This window comes from Acyrthosiphon pisum, chromosome A1 (genome assembly GCF_005508785.2).
Source record: "Acyrthosiphon pisum isolate AL4f chromosome A1, pea_aphid_22Mar2018_4r6ur, whole genome shotgun sequence".
NCBI classification, from domain to species: domain Eukaryota; kingdom Metazoa; phylum Arthropoda; class Insecta; order Hemiptera; family Aphididae; genus Acyrthosiphon; species Acyrthosiphon pisum.
The window spans coordinates 169675727-169700766 of record NC_042494.1 but is presented as its reverse complement, the minus strand read 5'-3'; the positions used below and the strand labels follow the sequence as shown (position 1 = coordinate 169700766).

Sequence of the window (25040 nt, the reverse complement as noted above, 5' to 3'; positions counted from 1 at the left end):
GATAAATTCAATGTAGGATAAATATTATAATTTAAAACGAGGTAGGTACTTCGACAGTTGCTAATATAATATTTTATACTAAGAACGGTTCGTAAAATATGTGTACGAAAGAAATCTAAACTGCGCAATTTTGATCGATGTTAGACAAATTGAATTTTAGTTTATATAAATTATTAATTAAGTGGTTAATATGTTGATAGTATAAATAATAAATTATATAATGTTACAAAATAAAAATAAATAATTATCAGTAATAATTAACTATAGTAGATAATTTCTACATCATTTATTTACTACTGATGGACTTTCGGAAGTCCATATATTTAATAAGGCTGGACAAGTTAATGATTTTTTTTAACCCAGTGTGTTAAAAGTTAATGCAAACTTCCTACCTTTTTAACTTTAACAATTTTAATAACTGAAAGCAGAGGACAAATGCCACGAGATTGCGACTTTTATAATTCCAACGACATTGTCTCCAAAATCGGTACCCCCTCTTAGCGAGTCCAACGGGCCCCCGATTTTCATTTTAAGCTAGTAATTATAGAATATAGGTACTAAATTTACAACATTATACTAAAGGAAATATAACATGATTCATAAATAATCTAAAATTAGGGAAACTCTTAATATTAATACCTAAATTGATACGTAAGGTACCTAATACAAATATTTAAAGGATTTATCTTATCAAATTCGGTAATGCACTTGTTAGTTTTAAATACATTTTTATTATTTTTGGCTAATTTTTAATTGTGATTATACCTCACTTCATTTAAATCAATATAATATACATTTTATAAGATCTCTTTAAAATGTAATTATTTCATGTTTAAAAGGTTATATTCATTTATAAAGTGTTTCGGTGCTAGTATAGGATTAACTATAATAATGTTATATAAATTAATAATCTAATAAAGTTTTAAAAAAAAATAATAGTAGAATAATGTAATATGGCTGTACGTTATACCTACGTTCATTAATTTGTTTAGATTTAAATTAATTTCATTTACCTATTTACTTTTTATTTAATTTCTCATATTTTACAATAATTTAATTATTGAGGCCCACGGTTTAATTCTGACACGGTATTTCATAAAAAACACAATATGCAGTTCTGCACACACAATGTTTTTATGTTACCATGTTTTCTACATTATTTACAAGGCCATCAAAAGTTTACTTAGTTGTTAAATTTTAAACAACAAATTGTTGTATTTTACATACCTACTCAGAAATCTATCGCATTATATTCTCTGCAAAGTAACATTGCTGATCGTTGTTTGTTGTTATACGAACGATAACTATGATTTCTTATAAAGTTTTAATAGTATTAACTGTGACATATATCATATGTTGCAGTTGTGGTGTTGGTGGAGACATGACCCTTGATGGTAAGCAATTGCTAATAAAAATTATATCATATAATTTATATGTAACTATATGTATAAAATGGTATCTATATGTATACAAATATAAATTTCTATTATTAGTTAGAATCATAACACTAACAATATATTATAAAAGTGATTATCAACAAGATAATAGTTTATCCATCTTAATATGGATGTAGGTACCATTTTTAGTCAAAATAAATGTACTTTTCAAGTAGGTACCTACCAAATATGAAAACCTAATTGTCCTTATCCATAATATACAGTGTGATTCATCAAGCATACTAAGCTTTTTTTCTTCAATATTGCAGTTATTCAAAATCTGATGTTTGGATATTATTAATATACGCTATATACCATATTCTAAAATTCTGAGATTTCCGTACCTAATATACTTAAGGAGTGTCCTGTGGTGATGAAAACTTCTTTTTTTCAAATGAGAACAACCATTTTCAACTGTGAATTATACAATGGATAATTTTACAAACATTTTTTAATGAAAATTGGGTATGAGTAATTTTTGAGTTATTCAACTTTTTGTTTTGAGGTTAAAATGTCCATGGTACAGTGGGTTTGTAAGATTTAAGGTCAATGGTGATTTGCTAATGTATACCTCTGATAAACAAACATCACATTTCAATGTCATTGTATTTATTTAATTCGGTTATATCTATTTTTATGTATAGAATGCAGTAGTAAGTGACTTTGTACTCAAATGTAATTAATTTTTAAACAATTTATTCATGTGAATTGAGCAATGAATGTATTCATTTCATAATGATGTGTTTTAGATTTTAAGTGGATTTAATTTATAATTATATATTAAATTAAATTATATTATATTAAAATATATAATAATAATAATATATAATATTATATTATATTAAATATTTATATTTAATTTAGCGGATTTAATTTTTTGTCTGTCGTCACCTTCTAGGACAGTAAAAGTGCTTAGATTTTCTTTAACATTATCTTCTCTGATAGGAAAAAGAATCTAGTTGGTATTTTGGTTGGTAGTGGGTAGGAGGTGGGGTATATACATGCATTTTTCACAGGTTGTTATATTCGCATTTTCTATAGGTGCACGATAATTTGTTTTGAACTGAAATTTATATCACTTACAAATTGTATTAGTTTTTTTTTCTATGAATGCCAATAAAACTTTATTTGTTGGATAAAAAAGCTTGACAATTTAACACAAGGCTCCTAATATATTATTGTTACACTGATATAAAAAATATATTAAAAATTCATAGTCCCAATTTTTTTTTATAAGCATTTAAAGTTCGAATTATTGACAAAATACATAAAAATCACGAAAATGACAAATTATTTATAGTTAGAAAATCATCTAAGATTTTAAATTTATTGTTATACAAGATTCCTTATAAGGTTATTTACCTTCATCAAAAAAAAAAAAAAAAATGTCTATAAGGAAATCAAATTAAATTTTAATGATCGTTTGAAGTTTAAATTTTCACAATATTAGATATTCACTTGATTTATCATGTAACGTTTTTCTTGTTTTGTCGTAATTCCAAAAACGAAGAACCAAATACACTTGAGATTTATAATATCATATGTTTATTTTATCAATTCCTATACTTGAAAAAATGTTCAAAATATTTCGACCTATTTTGAACTGTTTACGGACAATTTTTAATTTCAATTTTTTTTAGTTTTTTTTACTGTAAATATAAATACAATTTTATTTGTTGGGCCAAAAAGCTTAAAAATTGAATACAAGGCTCGTCTTTTAATACATTGCTTAAATAGCAGTTGAAAATTATAAAATGTTCAACTTTTATAGCTAAGGATTGAAAACATAAGACAATGTTCTACGTAAATAGCTGGGGTATATTACATAAATTATTTTTTTCGCTACAATATCATCAAATATACATAGTAATATCAATATATGATAGGCTGACTGATTTGTCTTCGCCCAAAATCGTTTTTCTTATACAATGATATTTATCATCGACTTCAAATTTAACACCATCCATTACAGTGTCTCACTAGTAACCTACTGTACAACAGAGTGACGCCCACTTGCCGACCTTTTTATAAATAAAAACTAATATGTCGAATTACACACATACTAATAAAGTAGTTGATTTAACTTTAAACTACAATGTTCAATATATATAATTAAATCAAGTGCATAGTCATTTATATCAACCACAATAATACGTTGACTCTACGCAAGGTATTAAGAAATTATAATTATTCACAATAATACCCAATTTTCGTTGAATTTAGGAAGTTGTGGATATTATTCAATATAATATAGTAGGTTATTTAGAATAGTAGTTGAATTGAAAAAAATAGAGTATGATGAACTAATTTTGTTGTTGTTTCTACTTCAAAATAGTGTTAATATGTATCATTAGGAGTGTTAATTTTATCCTTCTTTGTTTTGTCCTAAACAGCGATGTTATCAGGAATTTTTAAATGCAAATGGTGTTGGGGTTGACCTCATGCCCACCCCTGTGAGTACACCCATGGTCCTGAAACAAGTGCCTTACAATTTATATAATTTGTGACAATTTCGTGCCTGGGCCCTTTATTTTTGTTTCACCATATTATTTGTTTTTGTTGTCTTACTATTTTTAATACTGTTATTATGTCTTACTATTTTAGATTCTGAGTGGAACGATGAATGTATTGATTTTACAATGATGTGTGTTTTTTTTTTTTATTATTTTTTTTTAAATTTTTTTTTGTGTCTGTGTACGCGATAAGTAGTCGAAATAATGCTACGATTTTCAACTTCAGTATCTTGTTCGAAATTTAAGATTCCCAGTAATTTTCAAAAGCGCCAAGAAAAACCAAAGAAAAATTAAGGAAAAACGGGAATTTTTACGCAAAATCGTATTTCACAAAATTGAATTTGGTTTTTGGTGTAACTTTAAAAAAAAATACCGTAGATACATGACATTTTGACTGAATGTTTATATTAGCATTTTCTATACACCATAACATTTTAAAAATATTTTGACTTATTTTGAGCTCTTTACGGACATTGTCAGTTTTCATTTTTTTTAGTTTTTTTTCTAAAAATATCAATAAAATTTTATTTGTTGATTAAAAAAGCTTGAAAATTTAATAGAAGGCTCCACGTATATTGTTTCAAAGGCAGATGAAAAATGTTAAAAATCCTTAATCACAGTTTTTTTTTATAAGCATTTAAAGTTCAAAAATTGAAAAAATATGGAAAAATCACGAAAATTAGCAAATTATTTTGAGTTAAGAATTCGTAAAAATTTTTCTTTTTAAATCTAAGATTTTAAAATGTAATACAAGATTCCTTATAGGATAATCTACCTTTATCAAAAAAAAAATATCTATAAGAAACTCAAATTAAATTTTTATGAGCGTTTGAAATTCATATTTTTACAACATTTGGTATTTACTCGATTTCTTACGTAACGATTTTATTATTTTGTTGTAATTAAAAAACCAATGACTGTAGAAACTTGAAAATTTCACTGAATGTTTATATTAGCATTTTCTATATACGATAAAATTTTGAAAATAATTTGAATCTTTTTGAGCTGTTTACGGACATTGTAAGTTATCAATTTTTTTAGTTATAAATATCAATAAAGTTTTATCTATTGGGCCAAAAAGTGTAAAAATGTAATACAAAGCTCCTGATATATTGTTACAATATTAATTGAAAAATATTAAAAATACATAGGCACAATTTTTTTTTATAAGCATTTGAAGTTAAAATCTTGACAAAATTTATCAAATTTAAAATTGAATAATTATTTTGTAGTTAAAAATTTATAAAATATTCAACTTTTATATCTAAGGATTGAAAATTTAAAACAAGATTCCACGTAAATATTTAATTCTGTTACCAAAAATTCTAAGAAATACATAAGCACAGTTTATTTTTATAGTAATTTTAAGTTAAAATTTGGACGATATTACATATTAAAAAGCTTGGAATAACTATTTTAGTTATTTTGTTGTGATTGTATAATATTATTCGTGGGTACTTGAAACTTCTAAAGTATACTATTATATATCTATGATAGTACCACGGTTTGTTGTTAATAATACTATAGATAAGTATACCTATAATATGTATGTCTAATATCTAGACTGACAAACCGTCTGCGCTCAGAATCGTTTTTCTTATACAGTGATATTATATCATTGAATTCAAATTTAATACTATCCATTATACAGTGACCTACTTGTAACCTACTGTACAGCAGAGCGATATCCACTTACCCACCTATTTTAATATTGTTATTTAAATTAGTTATTATGTTTGTATGAAAGTACTTTGTATAAAAGCCGATTGGCGTTAATCATTATAAATAAAATAAATAAAATATTGTTATGGTTGTTTATATTAGTTCCTAGATACTTGAAGTCTGTCACTTGTTGGAAGACATATCCATCCACTAGCATATCATCCAGAGCTCTCTCTTATCTTGATACTACTAGGTATTTAGTCTTTTCATGATTGACTTTTAATTCAATTGGTTCCGATGCTTTAATTAGGTCTGCAGTCCTTATTTCCACATCGATTAGAGAACTACCAATTATTACAATATCATCTGCGTATGATAAGATAGTGTTCTGTCCCAGAATTTCCATATTTTGCATATCGAGGAGAGATCTAATTATTTTTTCTAAAGCCAAATTTGAAAGTACTGGAGAGAGCGCATCAAAGTAAGCCCTGTCTTAGGCCAGCCCTAACTTCAAAACTTTCTGACAGTTTATTTACAAATTTTACTCTACATTTTGTTCCGGTATTATACTCTATTATCAGCTGGGTTAGTTTGGTTGGTATGCCAAATTCTTCCAGTGCTGCCCATAGTTTTCTCCTTATAATACTGTCGTATGCCTGTTTAAAGTCCACGAAGCAAAGATACACTTTTCTACCATACTCATGATACTTTTCTAACAATTGTCTGACACTAAAAATGGGGTATGTTGTAGATTCCCCTCTCATAAAGCCGCTTTGGTAGTCCCCAATTATGTCGTTAGCATAGACTTCCAGCCTTCGCAGGATTGCTATCGACAGAACTTTATAGCAGGTGTCTAAAAGTGAGATTCCTCTATAATTTGATGTTTCCATCGTGTCTCCTTTTTTATAGATCGGGCAAATGATCGCGAGTTTCCAGTCGTTCAGGACTTTTCCACTTACCCACATTTCTTTGATCAATAGCCAAATCATTGATATTCATTTTGTGTTAGCTGTTTTAATTAATTCCTCATTGATATTGTCCTCCCTCGGTGCCTTATTGTTTTTTGTGATTTAATTATTTGTGTTATTTCCTCATATTCTGGTTCTGGAAATTCTCGTTGTACAGAGTAGTAAGTGGTATGTTCTTGATATTCCTCTGTGTGAACATCCTCGTTAGTGGAACTCAGTAAATCTTCGAAATGATACCCGAATTCTTCAACTATTTTTGATTACTCTGTAATCAAGTAACCGTTGGCATCTTTAACTCTATATGAAGAATTTATTTAATTTTATAATATAACGGTTACCATAACTACAATTATAAGCCAATGGCAAGCAATAATTATTATTATAATAGCTTCAAAACCCATGGCAACCATTTATAACCAAAAAAATTCAATTGGAAATCTCAAAATCCCTGTTTGAGCACCTCCCAGGGTTGATCCTCTCCCCTTTTAAATTAGCCTATCTTCTGACCAGATGTCTAATCTATCTATATAATATATACATATATATATTATAAAGCCATGTCTATATGAATAATATGTTTCACATACTACCATGGCAACTAGTTATATACAAAAAATTCCATCGGAAATCTCAAAATATTATATAAATGGTTGCCATTATAATATGGAAACACAGACAGATAGACATAAATTAATTTTTATATAGTTTATAATAATTACTAAAAACTATTGTTTCGTATCTTGGGGTTGTTTCTACTACAACGGAGTTTCAATTTGAAACGAATTTAAAAACTTAATTTGCAACATTATGAAAGTTAATCTCACTACGTTATGATATCTTCATATATGATTATTATGGTTTTATTTGTCCTAACAATATATTTTTAGTCATTTTAAATATGTTGAATAGTAGTAAAATCAACACTTATTGAGTCCCAAGTCAAAATCGACGCTCAAATGTATTGGTCATTCATACTATATTTGGAGTAGAAACAACTTACTATAACGATTTTTTTGTGTGTAATTAGGTAATAATTAATAATAATATAGGACTATAATAAGGGTAACAATGTAACATTATACCTATTTATTTAGTCACCCATATAAAGACATCAATAGATACAAGCCCACGGAGCCTAAATTCATAAAACCTACTTAATTAAGTACTCATAAGTTATTTCTTATTATTTCTTAATATTTAATAGGTACATATAATTATTATTGTACGATAATCATAAATTGTTTTCATTTCTATTTGTACATTTTATTTCATATTATAATTGTATAACAAAAATATCTACCTAATTCTGGAGTACCTATATTATAATATGTATATTAATATATAATATATAAAAAAAAATATTGTATTATACATTAATTATATCATAATTCATACAGTTTGCGCTGTTATTAAAATGTAATAGATATTTAGAATAACCTAGTTCTAAAATACAAATGTTGAATATATTATATAATATTCACCACTTATAAGTAGAAATGTAGTCGTTTTTTATAAGTTTAAAATGTTTGAGTAAATTATTTTTTTAATTATACAATGTGTTAAACAATACAGTAAGCACATTTACACACAATATTTATTTATAAATGAACCCAGCGTGAAATATGAATATAAGTCTTAAATGATACAGCCCTGGTACAGGTATTAAATAATTATACTTAGATACCTACATAATAATATGTATATCCATAGGTTGGAACTTTAATAGGTATAATACCATACGGAGTGGCTGAGTGGCCTAAGGCTTACTAAGGCCGGGCGGCAGTTCTCTTCGGGCAGTCAAAGTGTCTTGAGAGAGAGGCTGCAACCCCCCACCCGGTCATGATAGATACCTACCGATGCTCACTTGAAAATTCTGCCAAACTAAAACATACGTATTTACAAAAACTTACAGTACCCTCATCTACAGTTAAAAAACCACCCAAAGTTGCCACTGGTTAATTAATAATAAAAAAAAAATAAATAAATAGTGATTATGACTTATTTTAATACCTATTTAATTAAAATTTAAAAATAGTTAATATGTTACAGTAGCAATTTTTAACACAATTTAAACTTGATTGCTGTATTAAAAATTTCTATTACTTAACTTATAATTTAATTGAATTAAAAAATACCTTATTAGGCTAAATTTGATTACAATGATATTATCATATTATAATTGTGTATAGAAAACATTAATTTATTATTATGCTTCATCAAATATTAAATTTTCACGAATTATTTTATCAAAATGTCATATTAATTTTCTTAATATAATATTTTGTATGTTATAAATCTCTAACAGATATATTATCCAATGCTGGATTTTCGGGTATGCATCAGTTTAGAATAAAGATGCTTGTATTTAATTAACCAATTAGTATGTAACTGTAACATAAAGTAATAGTAAATGTTTGATAATTTATATGTATAGTTTATTCGGGATTAGTAGACTGCTGTTTTGTAAAACAATTTCGTAAGTAGTTTAAAGTTATAATAACATATTTATTAAATGTACCTAAATGATCTAAATATATTATATAACCTTACAGTATACATATGAATGCGTTTTTAAGAAAATTAAATATTTGACGGATTAAATATTTTACATCATAATTTATACCAAGTTAATATATTTCAAAAGTAATTTTTATTTGGTTTTGTTTCAATACCACATGACCACTATTGGTGATTGAAAATTCTATTTCCTTAGGTATTTCATCAGATCTCCATGTCATGGATAGTGCATACGTTTCCAACACATTTTATTTTACTGTTAATCATGATGCACATCGTGCTGCGTTCTCTTTAATACGGAGCACATAATATAATTCGTTTCTTTTTCTTTGGTCTTTAATTCAAATAATCTTCTGTTATCTTAAGTTCTTCCAAATAAGTCTGGCTATCGAAGTAATGAGACCTACATAGCGATCAAGTATGCTCTTTCTTTATTATATTATATACATTCAGAAATATATTCATCTAGAACAAATCGCTTTTGACTGTATTGCTTATTTGTTGTGCATACTCCCCTGATTAAATAACATCGTGATAAGTCGAAAATTAGTTTTAACGCATCTCCACACTACACCCTGTCTTCTCTTGTTGTATATTAATTATAAGTATACAACCTTAGGCCGTATTAGGTGTTTCCTCTACGGATTTACTGTATAACTTCTATAATACATAATAATATATTGTAACCAAATTGTATTTCATATATTATTGCTGTATTGCACGTGTTTGGTTGATTATTATGAAAAATTATATATGCCAACGATTCTTGGCTTTATTTGGTATTATTATATTAACCTTATTTCACATAGTTTCGAATGAAGAGATCGAAAATACACAATTGAACGGTGAGTTTTTGCAATTATTATCATCGTACCCAAATTACCTTCGTAGTCCACTACTAGACACATACCTTCTACTTTCGGTTAGCTGCTGTAATTTACGTGTTTGGTTAATTATTATGAAAAATTATATATGCCAACGATTCTTGAATTTAAATTGTATAATTATATTAATCTTATTTCAAAAAATTTTGAATGAAGAGAACGAAAATACACAATCGAACGGTGAGTTTTTACAGTTATTATCAAAGTACCCAAATTACCTTCGTAGTCCACTACTAGACACATACCTTCTACTTTCGGTTAGCTGCTGTAATTTACGTGTTTGGTTAATTATTATGAAAAATTATATATGCAAACGATTCTTGACTTTAAATTGTATAATTATATTAATCTTATTTCAAAAAATTTTGAATGAAGAGAACGAAAATACACAATCGAACGGTGAGTTTTTACAGTTATTATCAAAGTACCCAAATTACCTTCGTAGTCCACTACTAGACACATACCTTCTACTTTCGGTTAGCTGCTGTAATTTACGTGTTTGGTTAATTATTATGAAAAATTATATATGCAAACGATTCTTGACTTTAAATTGTATAATTATATTAATCTTATTTCAAATAATTTTGAATGAAGAGAACGAAAATACACAATCGAACGGTGAGTTTTTACAGTTATTATCATAGTACCCAAATTACCTTCGTAGTCCACTACTAGGCACGTCATACCTTCTACTTTCGGTTAGCTGCTGTAATTTACGTGTGTGGTTGATTATCATGAAAAATTATCCTCAATGCTCTCAACGCCTCTTGGCTTTAAATTTTATCATTGTTGAAAATGTAATTAATATATTCTATAATCTTACAATATATTGCATATTATGCGCAAGTGCAATGTGCATCGTATTGTTATTGTTAATTTTAATCACGCCCCCGCGTATTTCTGTAACAGGGTAATAATGTGACTTATATAAAAAAACGACCAAATGCACTCTGTATTGCTTATGTGTACCGTGTACATCACGTATGTCATGTAAGCATAGAACTTGCATTGTTAAAAGACAATATACTTTTCATACTTAGCTAGTGTTTTAGTTATAGTGATATATTACTTATTATTATATATTTATATACTAACTAAATGTATTGCTTATTTTTTATGTATACTGTATCTGATAAAATAACATCGCGAATACAGTACCTATGTATGAATTATATAATATGAATCTCTTTATCAAATGTTCTCATGGTCTTATTATAAGTATATAATTTAAAAACAATATATAATATGCATATTACATATTATCATACACAATACGAATACCGATATAATATGCATTTATATCATAATATTATTCGTAATGAAGATTCATTTTAGTTTATAATGTTTATAGGTAGGTAGTGATTATAATATTATTGATTAAATTATGAATTATATAAAAATACAATATTGAAATTGTTGTTGAATGGAAAAGATTTTCCGATGTAGGCTAAAATTATTTGTACAAAATAATAAGCACGTTTATTGAAAAATATTCAATATAAGTTATTTACCAAATAAATTATGATGGCTGACATGAAGATGATAGCTTATATTCCAAAATTCACGTTTGCCTATGACCGAGTATATGGCTCTCTTTATACTCCCAGTCTTCCAATTGAAGATCACCTAGAGCCTAGAGATAATTTGTTAATAACACAAATAATATTTTATAGCATCGTTATAGTTATATAGTTAATACTAATAAATCTTCGTTCACGCTTGACGCTTCTAAGTACTAATGTAGTTACATGACATCCCTATATGGATTAATATATATTAAGTATAATATAGTATCACGAGTGTACGATGTATTATAATTTTTGATGTATACCCCCTCTGATTAAATAACACCGCGACCAGACAAAAATCAGTTTTTACGCATCTCGATGCTACACGCTGCCATAGGAACTGGTATCAAATTATCAATGGTACCTAAGTTTCGCGTGCGAATGCACATAATTATCGTGTACCCGTTCTGAATAGAGCATTGATCTAGTCTACAACGAATATCGATGTACATTTCTCTTTAGTTTTATATTTATTATGTATGACACTTAGAACCCATAGCAAGTGTGACCCATTACCGTATTACTTCTATAGTACATAATAATATTTTGTTTTATCAATTTTTATTTCATACATTGTTGCGGTGATTCACGTGTACAGATGATTATGACAATACAAATGTCGATGCGAGTTTTAACGAATTTAAAACATTTATGGGGGATCAGTACAAAGAGAAAATATTGCACGGTGAGTTTTTATAATTATTATTATAGTACCTAAATTACCTACACAGTACAATTATTATGTTGTGAAGAGAAGTAAAAATATCGTTTTAAGCTGCTCACTTAACTAGTATTGGATAATAGACCTAACAATGCATTGATACATTTTTAAAAATTCCTAGTCATTAATTGTTCATAATATGAAAAAAAAAAAATGTTAATGACATTTGGTAATATTAATAATAAAACTCCATCCATTAAATCATATATATATATATTAATTTCATTATTAATGAATATTATTAATTGTAAATTGTGCAAATTGCCATCGACTCTACTTCGTATATTATATTAAACAGCATGCTTGTGTATATACAATTGACGATTGCATAAAACTGCAAGTAGATTTAAAAAAGCTTTTTTTTACCAAACTATTTGTAACATACTCAAATGAATTCAGTTTTATCCGAACGGTGTAGCTTAATTAAAGACTATGAAAGTACCTATAAACAAATTTTGGATACATCTTCTTCATTGGTTTGTAACGGTTACACCATTCACTGTCCTTTCAAGTCCTACCTACACAATTCGTTACCATCACCGAAGCAGAATTCGACATTGTAAGAAACAAACGTAGTCAGGGATTTAGAACCAAACTTAAGCTCTCTGGGCTACACGCCTACACAGGTTATTACTCGGCACGACACTCGACTTATATACCAACAGGGAGCCACTTTCTTCTCAACATGATTTCATCAAGTTTTCAACAAGACAAACAAACGAAGACAAGAGAAGAGAAGGACCTCCAGAATAACCAGACGCGGACGAGTAGTATACTATATCGCGCACCACTCCCTAGCTACGTTCAGCAATATTGACGCCGGCAGAAATGACTATCAGCACAGCAAGGCACTTCGTACAAACCCGTCAGTAACCCTTCCGGGCATCGCCACACACACCCTTTATACGAGTCGACTATCCAATGTAACCAGCGATTCTCGGCGACGTTTACGTCAGTTACGACCGGACGGCCCGAAATCTTCGCACGGACCGTGAGCAACGCATGCCGGCATATTCACACTTATCTTCCGTGTGAATCGATTCCGAGCCAATATTGGTGACCATAGGCGACCAGACGTCGCTCCGTAATATCCACCAGGTGCCGTGTTCCACTTCTACGGAGACGTCACCCACCGAATCGGTCACTATAGATCGCGTACCAGGGATACGGCAGCGGTGCCGGCTCATCTATTGGATAAATTAGGTTATTAAAGAACTTGAATTGGTGAATTATAAACAGAAAACTTTCTGCTACTTAACAATATCTGCTCCATCTGTAGGTCTATACTCACATTCAAAAATAATCGATCCATAATACTCATCGACTACATTAATTGGTATAAATATTTTATGGTATGTTTAATTCACGTACGTCATTCAAGAGCTGTAGTTTGATCAAAATTATGCTATAACTAGAGTTTAAGATGGAGTAAATCTGAGGGAATTTAATTTGTCACAAGCCCCTTCTTAGTTATAAGAATAGCAAAAATACATAGAGATATCTTTAGGATTCAGATGAGTTCCAAATCGATTTAAACAATATAGTTAGAAACAACATACTAAGAGTCTAAAATAAAGAAGGATATACCTACATACTATAATACTATATTATAGTAACATTTTCGAAAAAAATGTATGGCATGACTTACCTGTTTAATAAATATTTTATTTGGTATCCATATAATATTTTGTGAGCATAATGTTTAAATAATACAATATGTTCGGATTTTATAAATGGTATATAAATATAATTAACAATAATCAAATATTATAATTTACAGATATCGTAAAGGAATTCTTCAAGTATAATGCAAATATAACAGCAGACAGTAAGTATAACTATTTAATTCAAATAGTTTTATACTAATTTACATAGTTACTATAAAAGTATACAACTCATAGTATTTTTCCCAGTACCTAATTTTATGCATTATATTACATACATACCTATAGTTATTGTACTGTCGTAAAATATTCGTACTAAATAATAATACTCATTGGCGTGGACTGTATAATAACCTGTAACCTAACCCATAACCCAATAATATATTTTTACGTATAAAAAGATCGTATGGTACGAGACTCACAAAATACGCAACGACTAATAAATAAATAAATATTACAATATTTTTCAATGCAGCCGACGCGACAGTGAGCTTATGAGGGCTATCAACAATGAATTATTACTGTGTGTGAATGTTGTTCCGACTGGAATAACTGGTGAAATTATTTTAACTTAATATTTGCACCAACACAATTAGTAGCATTATCTTAATATATCAATGTATCACTGCACATTCACAGCGTCATATGAAAAATCAGTTTAAGGCGTTTTTAATTGCCTAGGTTGTGAGATCGCTGACCAATTCTATGTGAATTGCTTTAATGGTAAAGCAGACGAATACGCAAGCACAAGCGTAGGAATACTATTTTCATATTAATACTTTATTATCCATTACAAAGGTAGTTATGTGAAGCTTAGTAAAAAAAAAAAAAATGGTATATAATGGTCATACTTAGCTTGGAGTCTAATCATAATATACACTTAAATTTATTTTGTTATGGTAATATTATAAAACATAAAATGGGAATGTAAATATTCATGTCGGCATTGTAGGTATAGTGGTAATTATTAGTAGCTGCCAAGCTAAGTTAAATTATTTATATTAAATTATCGTACTTAATCAAATACAAATAATTAAAGACAATTTCTTTCCTTATAAATTTAAGAAATTACTTAGCCCTTTTTGATTCAAAAACAATAACTCAAACATCAAACGTAATTTCACGAAATCTTAGTACAGTACAGTAAGGACAGTACAGGACACCTACTCCAAATAATACAATACAAATTAATATACGTGCCTCTGTAAAAGAAAATATCATATCATCCAAATAACAATGGTATGGATATGGAACTTAATAGACTCGACAAAATATCTCACAGTCTGAAAAAAACAAAATTAACCACAATATAGTAATATTAAATTTTTACAAAATGATCCAATTCTTATTTACTAACTATACTTAAATATGCACAAATGCCTTGAAGTCTGAAAATGGAGTAGGTTTTTCAGTTGTCCGCAATCAAACGACCATCCAATACAAATTTCCTGCATTAACAAATATATTGACCACTGAAAACTAGGTATGTAATACTAGAAGCAATTTAATCAGAAATTTTACTCGAAACAAATAATATTTTGAGTATAAGTGATACCCTTAGCTGTCATACAGCACTTAAAACCGTGGCCCAAAAACGATATCACCCAAATAACCCAATCCGAACTAATTGACACTCAGAAAAATATCGATTTTAAAGAATGAGGCAGCCTCTCTAGCTATTAAACATTTACCTAACAAGACCATAGATAAAATATCGTTCAATGACATATTCACATCAGTTAAAAAAAAATACACTCTTTTGTTTCTGTTTATACTGTAACAAATAAAATGCAATACTTGTGAACAACCTAGGTACTTCTTTTTTACTTGGTTTACAGGCAGATTAAAAACACCAAAAGAATTTTGTTCTGACCTCAGTGAGTAGTATAAACAAATATAAATAAATTTTAAATGTTCTATTTTAATATATATAATTCTATTTTAATATTGTAATATAGGTAGTTATAAGTTGAAATATATAATTGAAATAATTTTCTGTAATAAATGTATGAATGAGGAAATAAATTATATACTGCTCATTGGTCAGTTCCCTATTAGAGTATGCATCTGCCCTATGGACCCTTATACGGTAACTGACTCCTGTCAATTAGAACGCGTTCAGAGATGGTTTTATCTTACGCAGCTTTTGTATTAAGAAGAAAGCTCCTCCGCATAACTATTCATTAGTTATGCAGGAACTCAGTCTCATCTCACTGACAGACAGGCGAGTCTTTCTCGCACTCCTTTCGTAGTTCCAGCTAACACTACTAATTATGACAGAAATAATCCGTTAGGTCGCATGACGCGGCTGGCCAATGAGAGCACCATTTATAAAAACTGATACAATTATAATAAGGTGTCAAATATATATACATAATACATATATGTGTTCTATCATTATTACACTTACTATTACTGGAATTATTATCTTATATAAATATTTTATTTGTATTACTTGTATTAATTATTTAAATTACATACTATTGTATTATGTCTTAAACTGTTGTATAGGGCTCAGCACGTTAATAAATAAATATAAATATAAATATATAAATATGTATCCCAATGATACGTTTATACCAAAATGAACTATTTTTATAAATTATTCCAAAACATGCTAATAATATATTAATATTTATACATTTATAGCCAAAACACGTAAGTCCACTAATGTTGTATATATTCTACTTTATAGTTTATATACATACAAACACCGCTAGCCGCTACTGAATTCTATATTATGTAACGTATACATATAAATAGCCACCTTCAAATAATAATTTTACAAAAATAAAAAAAAGGTTATTACAAGTTTTAAATTGTACAATTATTGAAATATTGAATGCAATTAAGTACTAACAAGTATCTATACGACCTCTTGATAAGTTTACAGATTGTAATACTACACAAAACAGCGTATCCTTTACTATGATATAGGTACAGAGTTTATTTACAATGTGTATCCTATTCACTTTTACATCAGTGTTTATCGTTAAAAACAAATACATGCTAGAGGTAATAATATTTATCACAAACGTAAATAAATTATGCCTACAGAGAACTATTTTGGCAACATTTAAGCTTTAACAGATACAAAACACTACATTTACATGTTTTCTGAACATTGTATAAACTAAATTCAATGAAGCTGACTTGTGTGCAGGGAGGCGTGGCATCATTACGCGCCCGGGCTTCATACTCGCTGTCGGCGATAGCTCCACATAAGTTCATCGTTGACATCTAATGTGAACAGTTACATTAAATTGTGTCGTAAATTATTTAATCACTTGCACAGGCACGCAGCTCCAAAAACGTCGTACGTTGTCCATTTTCACGCGTTGGTTGTGCACCATGGCGGTTTCCACTGATAAACAAATGCTTGGTATATCGCGACGTGCGTACGCATCTCATGAACACTATAAACATTTTTAAGTCACCCAACATTTGGCGTCTTTTTATTTTTCCGATTCTAAAACTTGATGACTTAGACGGCTTAATATTCAATGACTAAAAGTGTACAAGTGACTAAAATATTACATGACTTAATTAGAATACGGTATTATTGTATATTTTACAATGTGTCCAACATAATTAATCGTAATTATTATAATAGATAATAAATTGTAAGCATAATTATCTTGAATTCTTGAAATGCCGAGTGCTGATATTGCCGTATTGCCTTTCTACTACCTAATTAACTTAGATACCTACTCTACTCGTCTGAAATTTTGTTTTTATAAAAAGAAATAATTAATATATTTCTTATAATTATTTTTTAATACTGGCGTACATTGTTAAAAAAACTTTGAGTGACCCGTTGTATACAACGACTTACACTGGGCTGACTTATGGGAATTAAACAGTCGTGCCCAATACCTCGTTGATAAGAGCTGGAAGGCAAAAACTGAATTGTAGTTAGAACCTTTATTATAAAATAATTAATATTTATTATATTTTACTATTTTGTCATTTGGCATCACACAAATATGTATTTTCCAATGTTAAAAATGTGCTTATGTAAAAAATCAGAACACTCGCTTAATTTTGGTTTAAGATTGAAAATTCACATTATAAAACTGAAAAAAGTCAACCTTTTTGCATAATATTTCGTAAATAAGTTATAGTGACTGTAAATTATTTAAAAAATTTAATTTTGATGTAGTATGATATTATATGGACTATATATATATAACGAATATCTAGTAGTAATAAATAAAACCGCTAATAAAGTTCACTCAAAAATGTTGTTTATCGATGTCTTCTTTAAAGGATGACTCGACCTCTTAGTTGTATTACTATACCAATTGTTTTTGGTCAAAATTTATTTACGTTTAAAAAATAGTAATATGTTATATATAGGTAGGTAATTACTTATATTTCTACACTTAAACTATTTTTTCGAGATTTAGTTAAAACAGGCCGCAAATTTTCTATAATATCAAAAATCACATTCTTAGATAAGCGATATAATTTTTTGAAATTAAAATCGCTCAAATCAATTGGATTATAACTGTCACGCAAAATTATTTTCTGTAAAGTAAATCGTTGATGAGCCATTTGATTTACATATTCCTCAGCAATTAAAATGTGACCTAATAATGCCATAACCAATTTAAACGCAAAATGGAAAAAAATTAATAAAGTAAAGCTTAACAAATGAAGAAAAAAAGTGTTAACTATATCAAATATGCAATGACAATCAAAATGAGAAAATATTTAACAAATAAACATATGATTTACAATTTTAGTCGACTAAATCACAATTGGCGCCCTCCAATAGGGGCCAAATTATTAGTGACTTTTAGTCGCCTTTTTCAGTCGGGCTAAAATAAAATTTTTAGTCATAGATTCATAGAGAATCGCTAATTGTTCGGCATGACTAAATGTTTGACTGAATGATAAGTTTTAGTCACTGTAGTGACTAAATCGTATTTCTAAAACTTTAGAGAATCGCCCTGCAGGGCTTGAAACCGCTATCGATATTATCAGTTACCGTTAGCCAATGGTGAATTATATAGTTTGTAACGTTTGATAACAAAGAAATTCGGACTGTCTTTTTGCTATACCAAAATTAAATTATTAGAAAACCAGTTGATCCGCGCATTTTGTTGCTCGTAAAAAATTACAACTAATAAAAAAAAATGTGATCGTTCAACTCCTTTTGAGTGTAACTCGTTGCAGTAAATGCAACTCAGTCTTCCTTGTAGGAAATCCGACTTTGTCGGATCGCGGACAATGTGCACATTATAACAAATATAGGAAATAACACGCCAATGAGCGGCTATAATAGTGCAACTCCGCCACCTTTGTAGGCAATGTGCAAAAATTCGATTGGATGCATGCTTGTACCGATTATTTATGGAAACCAATAAAATAATAAATACTGATTTTTACTAATTATTTCTCTTATAACCAATAGAAACCATTTATAAACAAAAATTTCGATCGTAAATCTCAAAATTCCTGTTTGAGCACCTCTTTGGGATGGGCCTACCGGATCCAATTGGGAATCTAAACATTCCTCTTAAATATCAATTAAAAAAACCGCATCTACATCTGTTGCGTAGTTTTAAAAACCTGAGCATACAGACAGCGGGACTTTGTTATATACTATGGTAAAAAGCAAAATAACCAATTTGAAATTTTAGTAGCCAAAATACAATTATAAATAAAATCATAGATGTGAATACTCCATCACTCGAAAATCAAATTAAGTAACTGATTGTATCACATATTATCATGTCCAATAAGATAAATATTTTTATGTACATCCTATTCTTATAAACTATATAATGCTATTGGAAATCACTCAGTTTTTATTAATATTATTAAGCTATTGTATAGCTTTTATCGCGGGCCTGGCGTGGTGACTGAAAAAACATTTTTCGTAACGAAAAAGCGTGACCGTAAGATGTTATTATTATTTTCGTTATTTACAGTCTAACCAGTTGCTAAGCAAAAAGTCTTAAATAAAATATTTCCGTACGGTGTTTATCTACCATTATCAACAAAAAAATTTGAATTAATGTCATACAAAAATAAATATAGTCATAATTACATGATACATAATTGCTACAAAATTGCTATGCAATAGCTTTGCCGTGCCAGTCCCCGAGTGCCTCAGACTTATTATTATTATTATTATTATAACTGTACTATTATTGTATTACTTTACTATATAAGTTTCACTTCATCCGCTCGTACGGACTACACTCACTAGTTTTTAGTTTAGAACCTATTCGAATAGCTTATGATTTATAACATTAATCAATTATTTACGTTTACATATTTATAGCAATTGAAGGTATGTTTTTAATTATTGTCTATACTATTTTACCCAATTTATAATAAGTGTGCACCAGGGCTTAGCGTTGAGTCCATCTGTTATTCTTAGTCATTGACAAGATTGCGCAATATATAGGGTGCATTATGTTTGCAGGAAATGTTGTGTTAGTGGAAAAATCACCGGAAATGTGAATTAGAGATTTCAAGATAGGTAAAGAGTACCGGAAATGAAGGGACTAAACACTTTATGTAGGAATAAACTATAGGAATTGAACTGTTATGTTGTGGTATGTGATGATAATTGGGGATGCTATAGAAAAGATAGGTACTAACCTCGTATAGCTTAGGGCGAAGGGTGAACAAAATAAAAAATAAGAAGTGACCTAATTTATAACAAATACTTCATTCATATTTATAATATTTTTTGGTTAACTTTTAAAGATTAAATAAAATAAATTATGTATTCAAAAATGAAAAAAAGTCTCTAACATAATTATTTTATAATTGACTTTATCAACAAATAGCTAAGTTCAACTTAAACCATACAATTTAATCATCGTAACATTCCTTAAAATTGAATATAATAATATCTGGATACAATAATCCAGTGGAAAACTTTTTTTACCGATCCATCTTAGATTACCGTTTATATATATACCTACTGTTTAAAATATTCATTGACCTCTCAGGAAACATAATTACTAAGATTTTAAATATTCCAACATTTTAGATACTTTGTTTCGGGTTGCATCTCATTTCACCGAATAATAAGTTAAATGTACAGTAAATTACATGCTTACTCAACGCGTCATTTAATTGTATTGTATGATACTTATAGATACATAGCTGTAAATTGAATGCAGGACAACCGGCTACATAATATTTAATTAAACACCCAATGAATGTAACGCATGTTATGAAACACAAATACATATACCGTATTGTAATTCGCGGTTTTTGGAAGGTTTCCATTTTGATTTCACCTATTCTGTGATCAAACACTGGAAAAGTGACTGTCAGAGATATACTATACTACTTATAAGATTGGAGTTCAATTACCTTCTCAGTAGTGTTATCATTTCCGATCTACACGTACGTGATAGACATGGATGGGTGGGGGAGGGGGATTAGGTTTGGTTGGGTGCTGAGGGGGGGAGTAAGGTCGCACGCGTTTGCGATAGGGTTGGTGGGGAAATAGGATACATAGGATTTGCGGGGAAGCTAGAACCTACCAAAATTTTTCAAAGTATTTTCACTCTTTTTGAACTAAATATTATAAACATTTGATATTTCTTAAATTGTTTTGCTATGAATGTCAATAAAAAAATATTCATTGTTTCCAAAAATGTGAATATATAATACAACGTTGCTTATAATTTGTCAATAAAACTAATCAAAATAATTCAAAAATATATAGAATCATTGATAGATACATCATGAGTACATTATATGATATTTCAAGTACCTATATAATATTATAAATTAGTAATTCCCTATAATCAGTACCAATGACCTACCTATAATAATCGTAACACATCTTCTACGAAAATTATATTGCGTAGGTATATGATATTATGTAGAATGCAACAATGGGAAAGTTAGTAGGTAAGTTAATGTGTTTTGATGTAGTGACATGGCACACCGAAAGTGAATAATATTGAAAAATTTTTAAATATATTATTTTACTCACTATTACGAGTGTATTATAATAATATTATTTTATTAATGACTCACAATTTGTTTTTTTCATTAAACGTCTATAAAACATTTTGGTGGTATCAAAACAATTTAATATAAGGTTTCTTATAAACATTTATTAGAAAAAATTTTAATATATCAGCACAATTTTTTTTTATAAGTATTTGAAATTAAAATGCTGACATAATTCATCAATTAAAATGAGAATTAAAATCAATTGTGAAAATGTGCAAATCAAATTATAATATAATAACAAATAATGATCATTGGTTAGTTAAAATAATATTATGTTAAATTGATAAAAAATAAAAATAAATAATTATCAGTAATAATTAATTATAGTAGGTAATTTCTACATCATTTATTTACTGATGGACTTTCGGAAAATTGGTATGATGGTTGTTTTGAACGTGGAATACCAAATAGTATTGATATGGTCGTTAAAGTCAGGGGTTTTTAAGCTATAAAAAATACAATCATAAAGTATCTACACGATTAAACTTTTGATAAGTATACTGCATGGTATTTTAGTGAAGTATTAATTTCAACACAAGTTAATGTGCACATGATATTTAACAAGGCTGCGGACAAGTTTTTTTTTAACCCAGTTAAGTTAAAAGTTAATGCACACTTTTCTTTAACATTTCATTAATTTAAAAAAGAGTTAATCTGTTTATACAACGCTAGCGTACTTAATTGTTTTTAACGCAAAACTAAATTTTAGACTAAAGTGTTTATACATAACACAGTATTCCCATATAAGTTAGATATTCGAATGATAAACCTACTTTTTTAACTTTGAACAAGTCACGGTAAATATTTTTTTATAATTTTATTTCTCTAAATGAAAAATTAATTTGTTGATTTCCGTTAAATAAAAGAAATTTAGTAAGTTAATGAAAAGTCAAAAGTAACTATTGAAGTTAAAAAGTTAAAATTAAATAAACTTTTTGATATAACTCGTTAATTTCCATCCTTGATATTTAATATCGGTATAAGTACTAGGAAAATATTTATTCGTTTTTACTATTCCGACGGCTTATTAATCAATTTCTTCCTACAAGTTGTCGGTAGTTATATTTTCGAGTGGTTACCTATATCCGAGTAAATTCCCATTTTTTGAATTTAAACCCACTGAATGGATTTCATTTTAATTTTATTATGCAAAAAAATAGATGCCTAGGTATATAAAATCCATAACTTCGCTTTGGAGTACCTATACGTAGGTAGGTAGTACTTTTAGTGTTTACATACGAAATAGACAATTAAAAGTGTACAGTTTAACAGTTGTGCACACATTCGGAAATAGGTACTTATTAAATTAACAATTTTTTTTTATTTATTTTTAGATTGTGATGGTAAGTGAAATAACTTTTTTTAACACAGCTACAGTGATAGGAAAGTTATTTTTAAAAAGTTGGACTATTGGGTTCCTATGTAACTGTATAATTACTGTATTAAATTTAATTTCAATGATAAAACATTGCATACCATGAATGATTCTGAGCCGACATAGGTCAGTGTACTTATAAGTTACCTATATACTTATATAAATAATCCAATTTAATAATATTAATAAAAATCAACAATATATATTAACAATAAAAAACATTATTTTTGGATCAACACTTTTTTGTTCGGATCAATATGTATCTTAAATCAATTTTAAAATGCTTTCATAAAACCTTAAGAGCAACATACAATAACATTTATAAGTTTTTTAAATAATGTTTTACTGGTAATAAACAAAAAATATATAAAATTTGAACATTTTCCATGGCTGTGAATAGCTCAAAAAGAATCAAAATATATTTTGAAAAGTTTAACATATTATATGAAAAGTTGTACCTACCATGTAAGTTGACCATTTATAACTGCTAGGTTCAATTGATTATAAATTTGAATAAAACACAAAGACAATTTCATTTTGTTACAAATTGGCATTCGGTTTAAATTGCACAAAGGAATTTCCATTAAAATTTTAATTTATTATATAAAATGTAAACCGTAAATATTTCAATTTAAAATATGCTTAATATGAATGAGTTAAAAAATAACATTAAAAATACAAACATTATCATATTGTTTCTATATGTACACATTTGTATTGTTTTTAATTATTATTCATTAATCTCTTTTATAATAGCGATTAATTGATTGAATGTCATATTTCGGAAATAGGTATTTATTAAATAAACAATTTTTTTTATTTATTTTTAGTTTGTGAAGGTAAGTGGAATAACTTTTTAACACGGCTACAAGGATAGGAAAGTTATTTTTAAAAAGTTGGACTATGGGTACCTATGTAACTGTATAATTACTGTATTAGATTTAATTTCAATGATAAACCATTGCATACGATGAATGATTCTGAGCCGACATAGTGTGTTGGTCAGTGTATTTATGTCCTTATATAAATAATCCAATTTAATAATATTAATAACAAATTAATAAAAATCAACAATATCTATTAACAATAAACAACATTATTTTCGGATCAATAAAATGTATCTTAAATCAATTTTAAAATGCTTTAATAAAACCTTAAGAGTAACATATAATTACATTTTTAAGTTTTTCAAATAATATTTTACTGGTAATAATAAAAAAATATATTACATTTGAACATTTCCCATGGCTATGAATGACTCAAAAAGAATCAAAATATATTTTGAAAAGTTTACCATATTATATGAAAAGTTGTACCTACCATGTAAGTTGACCATTTATAACTTCTAGGTTCAATTGATTATAAATTTGAATAAAACACAAAGAAAATTTCATTTTGTTATAAATTGACATTTGGTTTAAATTCTACAAAGGAATTTCCTTTAAATTTTTAATTTATTTTATAAAATTTAAACCGTAAATATTTCAATTCAAAATATGCTTAATATGAATGAGTTAAAAAATAACATTAAAAATACAAACATTATCATATTGTTTCTATATGTACACATTTTTATTGTTTTTAATTATTATTTATTAATCTCTTTTATAATAGCGATTAATTGATTGAATGTCATATTTCGGAAATAGGTATTTATTAAATAAACAATTTTTTTATTTATTTTTAGTTTGTGAAGGTAAGTGGAATAACTTTTTAACACAGCTACAATGTTAG

The 25040-nt window shown here is 27.8% G+C and overlaps 1 protein-coding gene across 1 annotated transcript; it reads left to right on the top strand.

The window, feature by feature from the left end:
* The first annotated feature begins 1032 nt into the window (after positions 1–1032).
* LOC100571241 lies at positions 1033–25040 on the top strand. Its single transcript, XM_029486435.1, has 15 exons — positions 1033–1394; positions 2081–2089; positions 8885–8911; positions 9014–9055; positions 9906–9941; positions 10137–10160; positions 10356–10379; positions 12147–12233; positions 14050–14097; positions 15772–15810; positions 16583–16591; positions 20229–20237; positions 23266–23274; positions 24137–24145; positions 24994–25040. Exons 1-15 carry the CDS (start codon positions 1307–1309, stop codon positions 25038–25040), a joined length of 507 nt encoding a protein of 168 aa, XP_029342295.1. The 5' UTR covers positions 1033–1306.

Excerpts from the sequence above, each read along its gene's own strand:
- LOC100571241 (XM_029486435.1), top strand. The coding sequence starts at position 1,307 with ATGATTTCTTATAAAGTTTTAATAGTATTAACTGTGACATATATCATA. Across the intron at positions 8,912-9,013 it reads ATCCAATGCTGGATTTTCGG|TTTATTCGGGATTAGTAGAC; the intron begins GTATGCATCAGT and ends TTATATGTATAG. Across the intron at positions 9,942-10,136 it reads CGAAAATACACAATTGAACG|AGAACGAAAATACACAATCG; the intron begins GTGAGTTTTTGC and ends TTTTGAATGAAG.